Below are 12,260 nucleotides of genomic sequence, written 5' to 3'. Positions count from 1 at the left end.
CGGGCCTCCTGTTGGATAAAAACCAAAAACATAGAGTTATATTTGGGGCTTTGGGAGTATCCATAGTGTTAAGTTAGACAGGATAACTATGTTGAGTTGCACAGAATGTAAATTGCTATAGGCATAGGAGTGGCTAAGTAGCTTGCTTACCAACCACATGGTTCCGGGTTCAGTCCCACTGCGTGGCACCTTGGGCAAGTGTCTTCTACTATAGCCTCAGGCCGACCAAAGCCTTGTGAGTAGATTTGGTAGACGGAAACTGAAAGAAGCCCATCGTATATATGTATATATATATATATATATGTATGTGTGTGTATATGTTTGTGTGTCTGTTTGTCCCCCCAACATCACTTGACAACCGATGGTGGTGTGTTTGCGTCCCCGTAACTTAGCAGTTCGGCAAAAGAGACTGATGGAATAAGTACTAGGCTTACAAAGAATAAGTCTTGGGGTTGGCTTGCTCGACTAAAGGCGGTGCTCCAGCATAGCCACAGTCAAATGACTGAAACGAGTAAAAGAGTAAAAGAGTAAAAGAGTGTCAATTATTAACCCTTTTGTTACCAACCAACGAAAAAGTTAATATTACATGCACTAGTTCAATTCCACTCCTTTATTATTAATCAGTCGGTTATGTATCTATCCAACTAATGAATTCACATAAAGAATCTTGTGAAAGAAATACAAAAATGAAGTATATACACATACAATCCTCATCAGTTTATATCCACTCTCCATCATGGCTTGTGTTGGACAATACAACAGAATCTAACACACTGGGAGACTACATCTTACACTTATGTCTCAGTTTTAAGACGATCTCAATAGCTGGATGCCTTACCTCACACACAGTACTTTACAGAGTATGCCAGGTGCATTTTTCTTGGCACCTGCACTATGAAGGTTGCCTTATCCTCAGCAAGGCCAAACAGTCTTTCTGACACTGATTTATTTCTGTTTGATCCACCAACCTCTTTACAGAATGAACTGAATTTTTTTTCCATAGCCCCAAGACTGGTACAGTTACCTTGTAACTGACAAGACTCAAGGTCCACCACAGCTGAAAGGGAGAATGAGAGGAGGGGGAGAGATGGTTTTAAGAGACTATGGTGGAGCAAAGAGTAGTACTGTAAGAAAGAGATAGAGGGACAGAGTAATAAGTATGACAAGGTGGCTTGGGTAGGCTGAATTTCAGTGTTAGCCCATCTTTATATGGGCGAATATAAGCAGTTGGACAAATACACACATGTACACACACACACACAAGAAGAAAAGGAAAACATAAACCCACAAAGACACATTTTTCCCACCTCAACTGTGATTACTCTCTCATCTGCACAGTCTGCCTTGTTCCCAGCGAGGGCCACTAAAATGTTGGGGTTTGCCAGTTTGCGTAGTTCCTTCACCCACTCCTGGGCCCGAGCAAATGTCTCCTGCAATAAAGAAACATCGTTAGAAGTTATTTACAATATCAAGAAGGCAAAGCATTCAGTTCAGATCCAGGCAAGTGCTGGATGTCTAAAAGACGAGGTTACACATCTTGTCCATACTGACATATGAGTTGGATAGATGATTACAGTTCAAGTCAGTTTTTACTTGGAGTTATTACCTTCTTAGTTGGCTCAGGGACCACATGTCATTTGCATATTCTATTTTGGATAATTTTTGTTATTATTATTGTCTACAGACAAACAAACAAACAAAAAAACATGACAAAAAGAATACCTCCGCCTTCGCTAGGTGGGGGTAATAATAATAATAATAATAATAATAATAATTATTATTATTATTATTATTATTATTATTACCTCCACCTTAGCAAAGGCGGAGGTATTCTTTTTCTGTCATGTTTTTTTGTTTGTTTGTCTGTAGACAACATATCTCAAGAACCACTGGATGAATTCAGATGAAACCTTCAGAGATGTTTGATCTCATGACAGGCACGAACTGATTAGATTTTGGGATCAATCCAATACCGGACAAGAATTCTGGATTATTTGTTATATTTACTTTACATGATTACGATCTTACGTTAACTTTCAAGTCTTTCTGAATTATCTCCCTTTAGTTTTATTTTCGTTTCTCTATCATTAATTTTACTTGCAAGTCTGTCTTAGTAGAAACTGATGGATAAAGAAACCAAACTACACAAACAAACAGCAAAACCATTCAAAAATTAAATAACACTAACATACTTCTATAATATATACATTACATATCATACATACATATTAACACTTTACAGTATAGTTACATACATATATATACATCTATACATCGATCTAAAACAACAGGAATACTAAAGGAAAGTCGGAATTTAAGAGAAGAGAAAGCCAAAAGGTCTCATGCCATTCATTTAAAAATTCCTGAGTAGAATTTATTATTACTTCTGCCTTTGAAACTATTTTGAATGGTGAATCTGTTAACTTTGGTTCATATTAGATAAGGTTAAACTATTTATTATTGTTACTAGATTTCCTACAGCTGCCTTCACATTCCATGATTACCATTGGGATTGATCAGGCACCGGACAAGGATTCTGGATTATTTTTCTGGTTTTTTGAGAGTGGTCAGGTTCATTCTTAGTATTCTCGTTTGTGAGAGCAGTCGAGTTTATTTCAGATATTCTCATTTTAAAAATCATCTCTAGCTAATTGTTGAGAGGACACTAGTGTTGCCATGGTGCAGGTCTGCGCTCTCCGAGTGTTCTTGTTATTATTATTATTATTATTATTATTATTATTATTATTAGTATTATTAGTATTATCATACATTTCTTAACCCACTCACCTTTTTGGTGATATCGTAAACAACAATAGCAATCTGAGCCCCTCTGTAGTACATTGGTGCCAAACTGTGGTAGCGTTCCTGCCCTGCTGTGTCCCAAATATCAAACTTTATTTGTCGACCTTTTACATTTATTGTTTTGGTGAGATATGCAGCTGGAAAACAACAACATACAACAACAACAGCTACAATATCAACAACAACAGTCACAATGGCAACAACAACAACAACAACAACAACAACAATAGCAACAGCAGAGGCTTCTAAATAGCCACTCGATCTTCTAGAAATGACAGCTAGATCTCACTGAAACCACACTCTATGATCTTAAATAAGGAAAGGGAACATGAGATGAAGAAATCCAAGACATATTCCTGAAGAGACTGGGTGGTCACACGTGGATTGACTTTAATCACACCATATTTTATGCCGTACAAGTCTAACTTTTCTAGCCATAATTTGCAGCCAAGAAATCAGTATTGATCTGAAGTTAGACAACAACAACAACAACAACAACAACAATAATAAAAACAACAGCAGCGGTACTACAACAACAACACAAACTACAGCAGGATCAACAACAGAAGGACAGCAACAACAACATTAACAACATTAGCAGCAGTTATGACAATAGCAACTGTAGCGACACCAGGCGACCAGCAATAAGCACAACGGCAATAACAGCAGCAACGAATTATGCAATAATTTTTTATCTTTTATTTGTTGCAGACATTAAACTGTGGCCATGCTGGGGCAGTGCCTTGGAGTTGTTTGGTCTAACAAATCAACCCTGGTGCTTATTTTTTTTTTTTTTCAAGTATTCTTTTATTCTTTTACTTGTTTCAGTCATTTGACTGTGGCCATGCTGGAGCACCGCCTTCAGTCGAGCAAATCGACCCCAGGACTTATTCTAACGGTCTCTTTCACTGAACTGCTAAGTTACGGGGATGTAAACACACCAGCATCAGTTGTCATGGAATATGGGAGGGACAAACACAGACACACAAACATATATATAATATATATATATATATATATATATACATATATATGACGGGCTTCTTTCAGTTTCAGTCTACCAAATCAATCCACTCACAAGGCTTTGGTCGGCCTGTGGCTATAGTAGAAGACACTTGCCCAAGGTGCCACACAGTGGGACTGAACCCAGAACCATGTGGTTGGTAAGCAAGCTACTTACCACACAGCCACAGTGTTGATTCTTATCAATCTTTTTTGACGAAATGCCAAGATACAAGGAAATAAGCCAAACAACACTAGTTAAGTGTGGGGTGGAGGAACACAACACACACATACTTACATATACATTCATACAAACATACATACATACATACATATATATATATAACCCTAACCCTCAATTATGCTGAAGAAAATGTTTTAATAAAAATGTTTTGGATGTGAATTTCCTTGTATCTTGGCATTTCAGCAAAAAAGATTGATATGAATCAACACCATGGCTGTGTGATAAGTTTATTGCTTACCAACAACATGGTTCTGGGTTCAGTCCCACTGCCCAACATATGTTTTAACTGCAGCAACTGCACATTGCTCTCTATGCAATTATGCATTCCAGTCACTGCAATTTCATCTATATATATATGTCAACTAACAGATTATAAAACGAAGTCATAAAAAGAGTTAAGAGTGTTTAACGACGTATGGGTATTGACTAATCCTATTAATGAGCCATTTCTGGGGGGGTTCAGTTGTCCTGTCATATAAAAAATATTTACATCCATCATAGGACACCACCTCCTTCATCAGGGAAAATAAGTTTCCAAAGAAGCCTCACAAGTACTGCTTTTTTTTTGGCCCAAGGTGCCTTGCAGTGGGAGTGAACTCAAGACGACATGGCTGAAAACCAAGTTTCTCTACCATACAGCCATGTCAGCACACACATATATATATATATCTAACTTTGCAGGAAAAAAATCTAATTTTCTTTATGTATAAACAAAAACAAAAGTAACAAGAAAAATTTCAACAAAAACTGAGAGCAAATATCATTACATTACCTCCGATTGTAGCTTCTGTGCTTTCAAATTCTCCTTTGATAAAGCGAACCACTATACTGGACTTGCCAACTCCTTGGTCACCCAGCAACACTATTTTGACTAGATGAGCTGAAGGTGACTTCTGGCCATCACTATTATTTCCCTTGTTCTTTGACGCCATCGGTGTCCACTATTAGTCAAATATTTCTGCAATGTCAACTGGATTAATTCTAGTTTAAAGAGAGAGAATGAGAGTGAGAGAGAGAGGAATGAAGTGTGAGAGAGAGAAAGAAACAAAGAGAGAGAGAGAGAGAGAGAGAAAGAAAGAAAGAGAGAGAGAGAGAGAGAGAGAGAGAGAGAAAGAGAAAGAAAGTGATATGACTATTTGGTGGGGCACTGGCAAAACTTGATAAAGCATTGGACAAAATTCTTGCAATATTCAGTTGCAGCGGTGTCGAGCTGGCAGAAACGTTAGCACGCCGGGCAAAATGCTTAGCAGTATTTCGTCTGCTGTTACATTCTGAGTTCAAATTCCACCGAGGTCAACTTTGCCTTTCATCCTTTTGGGGTTGATTAAATAAGTACCAGTTACGCACTGGAGTTGATGTAATCGACTTAATCCCTTTGTCTGTCCTTGTTTGTCTCCTCTATGTTTAGCCCCCTGTGGGCAATACAGAAATAAATATTTAGTCACAGCCTGTTATGTTCTGAGTTGAAATCCCACCAAAATCATCTTTACTATTCATCCTTCAAGAGTCAATGACAGAAAGTTCCAGGTGTATACAGAGGTTAACCAAATTTAATACACCCTTCAAGGACAGACAAGGACAGACAAAGGGATTAAGTCGATTATATCCACCCCAGTGCATAACTGGTACTTAATTTATCGACCCCCGAAAGGATGAAAGGCAAAGTCGACCTCAGCAGAATTTGAACTCAGAACGTAACGGCAGACAAAATACCGCAAAGCATTTCGTCCGACGTGCTGACGTTTCTGCCAGCTCACCACCAACTATAGCTACCTCCTTCAGAGGCAAGGACAAAAGGTTGTCAGTAGTATAGTTCAAATATATATGGTTTCTTGATGACATTGGTGATGATAAAAGGAGGAAAAGAGAAATAGATGACAGACCGCACATCAGTGGAACAAGAAGGTGTCAGCTACATACAACAGAGAAAGCTACAATATTGTACAACACAAATCTCATATGATTACCAAAACACTTGTTCAGAATTTTTCAATGAATGCTATCACTTCTATAAGTACCTGTTAAATTTTTGGCATCCAACAACCCCATCAGATTCATTCAGAATTACCTGTTAAGGTTATGACATGAGACAATAATGTCATTGAATAAGCAACCAAATCAAATAGCTTTTGAGAAACCTCTTTCTTATGAACTCAGTTGCTCCAGCCATGAAACTACCGTTTGTATAATATCTCAATGTTATTTATTCATGTTATGCAATGATGACGGATTATTATAAGAAGTTCACTATCTTTGCAAGATATAAACTTTGGCTTTCAAAATAAGAGCATTTAATTTCTTGTGCTAATAGCAGGCTTCTTGCTATTATTCCGATTCAGTCTCAGATATTCTATCTCTCTCCCTCAGCTCCTCCCTCCGTACCTTTATACATATTTTTATAAATCCTCTTCTACTCTTCTCCATCTTTCTAATTTCATTGAACTTACATATATTTATAAACACTATTCTCTCCTAAGCCATTTGCCTACATCTTCTGATGAGGGCATCATGACTGCATGGGTCTATCAAAATCCATGCAAGCTATCAATTATCTGAAACAGCAGTAAAGACTTGATTATATCACATAAATTGTATATGCAACTTTTCTTATATGAAACTTTCCATATACCAGGTTGAGTCAAAAGTTTTTCGTATTTCAAGCTTTAATAAATAGCTCAAACAAATTGTGTATGCATGGCATTTATTTATCAAAATATATTAAATACAAGCAGAAGAAACCAGTCATGGTTGTCAGACAATTCCTGCCACCACACCACCCTTAACATCTGGCCACCTAACTCCCCAGACTGCAACCTCCTTGATTATTGTGTGGAGAGACCAACAAAACTCCTTGTAACACCAAAGATGAATTGAAAATAAGGATTATGGCAGCATTCACCAACTTAAACAAGGAGACTGTACAGAAGAGTTGCAGGAGATTCTGAAGTCATCTGGAGGCAGTGATTGAAGCTAATGGCGATTTTATTAAATGAATTTACTCTTTAGTATTTCAAGATATCTTTATGTTATTTTGGCTGCAGTCTAATGACTGAAACAAGTAAAAGATAAAAGATATATGTATGTACACACACACACACACACACGTGTATATATATATATATATATATATATATATATATATATGCACATACATACACATATATATACATATATACACACACACATATATCTATATATATTATATATATATATTATATATATATATTATATACATATATAATATATATATGTGTATATATATATATATGTGAGTGTGTGTGTGTGTATGTACATATGTATATATATATATATATATATATATATATATATATATATATATATATATATATTATCTTTAAGTAAACGTCTGTAAAACAAAAAGCAAAAGTACAAGGTTCTATCATCGAACAATAGTTTGGTGATAAAATTAAAGTGTTTGCAATGAGTATGACACCTGAAAATAGGTGGGGAAGTCACCAGTGTAGAAATTCCTCCATTTTCTTTTTTTCTTTATCTGTGTGAAAGTTAGAGGTAAGATATATGGAAATTGTGAAAGGTGGAAGTATGAGAGTTTATGAAATAATGTTGAAGTATTTGAGTAAATTAATAAAACCAGGCTGTGAGTTGAATTTGTGGAAAAAAAATTTGTATTAATAACTGCTTAGTTTTAGAAAATACTAGCAGAAATACCAGGCTTTGCCCGGGTTAAAGAGAATAATGAAATCTAAAAACGCCGTCTAGACTACGCAACCCTCAACTGTTAGTAGCTACGATACCATATTTCTACATTAATAACTCTCCAATCCATGCCAGCATGGAACATAGACATTAAGTGGAATGCCAGTCTCTCATCTAGGAGGGCCTTGAAATCAATGTTACCAACTGGGGACTATGTGTGTCGCAGTGATAATAAAAAGACCCAAAGGAGGTCTGCAACGAAATAATTTTACTCAACACTTTGCAAGTGAATCAGTGGAGGCAAAGATGCGTCTCATTTACTTGACAATTTATGCACCACATTGCAGAAATCCCAATGTAAGTATATCTGAAAGGGTAGTCTTACACCGTTGTACCGTTGAATTACAAATAATGCTCATCTGTTATGTTCGGGTTAAAATTTCATCAACATCAAAAATATATGAATTTTCATGGGAGTTATGGCCGTTATACATAGAATATAATTTCCAAATTTCATAAAGATCCGTTCAGTACTTTTGACGTAGTTTTGGATAAGAAAACAAATGACTAATGTGTGTGTTTGTGTGCATGTGTTTGTGTGTGATGGGTGTATATATGTATATATATCTGTATACATGTATATATATGTATATATGTGTACATATTACATGTACATCTATATATATATACATCTACACATATGTATACATATACATGTATGCATATAGATCTATATCTATATATATCTATGCATATACGTGTACATATACATGTATATGTATACATATACATATCTTTCTCTCTCTTTCTCTCTCTCTGAAAGTATCTGTAATTACAGTATCGAAATGTGATTGTTTCAGTTAGTGGAATAACGTGTACATATACATCTATATGTATACATATACATCTCTCTCTCTCTCTCTCTCTCTCTCTCTCTCTCTCTCTCTCTCTCTCTCTCTCTCTTTCTCTCTCTCTCTCTCTCTTTCTCTTTCTCTCTCTCTCTGAAAGTATCTGTCATTACAGTATCAAAATGTGATTGTTTCAGTTAGTAGAATAGTTTCATTTTTAAAGTGAAAGTATTTGACATGAGTGTTTTTGTTTCACTTTTGACACGTAATACTTAAATAGTGGAGGAGATATTATGTTGCCGTGGGCTCGAACTCTGCAAGAAGTTAAAATTTTTATTGACTAAAACACAACTGGAACCCTAAGTAAGGCATCTGTAAAATTTGAATGAAATTGGTTGCGTAGTTCTCGAGTTTTAGGGATTCACACACACAGACAGACAGACAGACAGACACACATTCTCATTTTTATATATATAGATATTCTATCACACAATATTGTCTGTTGCCATCATTATGCTAGAAGCTCAACTCCACATTTATACTATTTGACTGGTACTCTTTTACTTGTTTCAGTCATTTGACTGTGGCCATGCTGGAGCACTGCCTTTAGTCGAGTAAATCGACCCCAGGACTTATTCTTTGTAAGCCTAGTACTTATTCTATCAGTCTCTTTTGCTGAATCGCTAAGTTACGGGGACGTAAACACACCACCATTTGTGGTCAAGCGATGGTGGGTGGACAAACACAGACACACAAACATATACACACATACACACATTTTTTTTTCTCCGTGTTTTTCTCCTTGTCTCCGTATTCTTTCTGTTGAAGAGCGTAGCTCGAAACGTCAAAGACTTTCCGTATTCCCGAGCGTCATACTAATATATACTTTTGTTATTTACACCACCTGTCCTCGTCTGTTGTTATTTTTTGTATATTCTCCCATATATATATATATATATATATATATACATATATACGATGGGCTTCTTTCAGTTTCCATCTACCAAATCCACTCACAAAGCTTTGGTTGGCCCGAGGCTATAGTAGAAGACACCTGCCCAAGGTGCCATGCAGTGGAACTGAACCCAGAACCATGTGGTTGGTAAGCAAGCTACTTACCACACAGCCACTCATACAGAATAAACAATTCAGCAATGAATGGACATCAACTTGTGTCAATATAATGATGTAACATGGAAATACATGTTGCCAAAAATCATCTGTGAAAAGCCGAAAAAACCTTTGACTCATCATCATCATCATCATCATCGTTTAACGTCCGCTTTCCATGCTAGCATGGGTTGGACGATTTGACTGAGGACTGGTGAAACCGGATGGCAACACCAGGCTCCATGTCTGTTTTGGCATAGTTTCTACAGCTGGATGCCCTTCCTAACGCCAACCACTCAGAGAGTGTAGTGGGTGCTTTTACCCGCACTCAATCTTGAATATATGTTCCTCACACCTGTTATTGTTTGTCTGTCTCTTCTGCTCATATATAAATATATCTCGGTCTACCTATCTTTCTATCTCCATACATATCTATTTATTTATATGTATTTGCAACCCATGGCAAGCATGGACGATGAATGTTAGAACATATTGCTGACATTGTGTGAGTATGTGAGTGTCTATGTGTGTGTATATAGGATTACACATAAGTCACAAACAAGAGAATCATAAGGCAAGTATTTTATTTCAAAATGCATTAAAGAACTGATTTTGGCCAACAAAGAAGACAGGAAATCCAATTAAACTTCAATGATTAACTTGAAATTATGAAGCACTTTTAGAGCTGTGGAGTTAAATTTGTCTGTGCCTTAAACATGAATTACTAATTAAATACATACTAAAAAGACAATTTATCTCATGTGATTTCAAATAATGTTTTAATTCATGTTTTGTCATGTTTTGTTTGTTTGTTTTTTCTATTTTGCTTTCAGCAATTTTAATTAACCTTTTTGTTAATTAGATTTATCTCCTCTTACTGACATTACCAACTCGCTGCTTTATCATGATCTAGTCTCACTCACACACACACATGTGCATACGTATAGTTGCAAACAGCCCAGTCAGGAGACTGTCGACTTTGAGGTAATAAACATACGTATGTACACACACACATGAGTGCATATGTGTATATTTTATATATATATTTATATATATATATATATATACATACACTATATACACACATACACACACACATACATACATGCATACATACACACACTAAACTTTATATGGAGAAAAATACATAGATTTTAGCCATCACTGTATCTGCAAATTAATTATATTTATTAGATGCATTAGACTGTCGCAAATGTCTGTCATGTTTAAAGAACTGCAGACAGTAGAAGAAAAATTGACAGGACTGTAAAGTCAAACATCATTACATTCTAGTCATCACTCACCTAACACTTCACTGACCACTGTCAAGGTGTATTTAGAGCCACTGTTATTAAGTACAGATGCTATATTAAGCCTCTCGTATATTCCTATGTACGTCATACAAACATACAAACATACATACATATATACATACATGCCCTGTTGTTGATGTTGAAATTCCAATGAAGGAACCTTGGATCTAGTTTAGAAACTGGCTCTTTCTCTGTTGGCAAGAAATCTTGAAGTAAATCTGAATGATAACATACATCCAAACATACATACATACATACAATACACATTATATATATACACACATACATACATACACACATACATACATACACACATCATCATCGTTATTTAACGTCCATTTTTCCATGCTTGCTTGGGTCAGACAGACTTCGTTGAGACAGATTTTCTATGGGCAGGTTCCCTTCCTGTTGCCAACTCTTATCTGTTTCCGAGTAAGGTAATATTTCCTTCCCATGACCAGACATGCTTTTCGTGGAAGACTGGAAATGAACAACACTGCCTGTATGACAAGGATGTTCATTTACAATCATCGCATGACATCAAGACAAGAGTATACACACACACACACACACATGTATGTATGTATAAGTATATAAATATATATGATGGCATTAGGATGGGCATCCAGCCATAGAAACCATACCAGGACAGGTGATGAAGCCTGATGTGGACCTTGGCTTTACCAGCTCCAATCAAACCGTCCAACCCATACCAGCATGGAAAACAGACATTAAATTATGATGATGATGATGATGATGATATATGTCCACCACTCCTCATTCACCTTCCTGTACAATCATCTATAATCCAAATGTCTCATCACTATGGTTACCAAAATCTCTGTATACATGGAGCTGTTCTACATGGCAGTGAAGTATTGGCTATGTAAAGACATAAATGTTTTCATCAAAAGATGTCTCTAGCATACCGTTTATAGTGAACGGAAGCCATATCCTCCAAATATCAAAATATTCCAAGGCTATTGTAGAAGACACTAAGCCCAAATTGTCACCCTGTGGGATTGAACTTGAAACCATAGAGGTGTCATTCATGTCCAGCCTTCATCTCTGACTTTGGAAAGATATAACTTTGCTTGGTGGAGGAAGGTGACAGGAAGGACATCCAGCCACAGAAAATCTGCCTCAATGGATTCCATCGAACTTGTGCGAGCATAGAAGTGTGTACATTAAAACAATGGTAATGATGATGAATGCATTCAAATGAGAAGAGGTAGTCTCGGATGGATTGATATTGAAAGAGTT

General features: G+C 36.3%; 1 protein-coding gene across 2 annotated transcripts in view; it reads right to left on the bottom strand.

Moving 5' to 3' along the window:
* The window catches only part of LOC106869935 (uncharacterized), a 34,122-nt gene that overhangs the window by 6,497 nt on the left and 15,365 nt on the right, over positions 1–12,260 (bottom strand). For both annotated transcript variants that reach the window (XM_014915870.3, XM_089358983.1), the window contains 4 exons: positions 4,821–5,029; positions 2,788–2,939; positions 1,308–1,430; positions 1–8 (listed from right to left, as the gene is read on the bottom strand). The exon at positions 1–8 is cut by the window's left edge and continues 86 nt beyond it. In XM_014915870.3, the coding sequence (XP_014771356.2) occupies positions 1–8; positions 1,308–1,430; positions 2,788–2,939; positions 4,821–4,980 (443 nt within the window). In that variant the 5' untranslated portion in view covers positions 4,981–5,029. The remainder of the gene's footprint in view (positions 9–1,307; positions 1,431–2,787; positions 2,940–4,820; positions 5,030–12,260) is intronic.

This window comes from Octopus bimaculoides, chromosome 10 (genome assembly GCF_046866305.1).
Source record: "Octopus bimaculoides isolate indiv1 chromosome 10, ASM4686630v1, whole genome shotgun sequence".
Classification (NCBI taxonomy): Eukaryota; Metazoa; Mollusca; class Cephalopoda; order Octopoda; family Octopodidae; genus Octopus; species Octopus bimaculoides.
The sequence above is the reverse complement of the archived record's forward strand: the minus strand, read 5'-3'. Positions and strand labels throughout refer to the sequence as shown.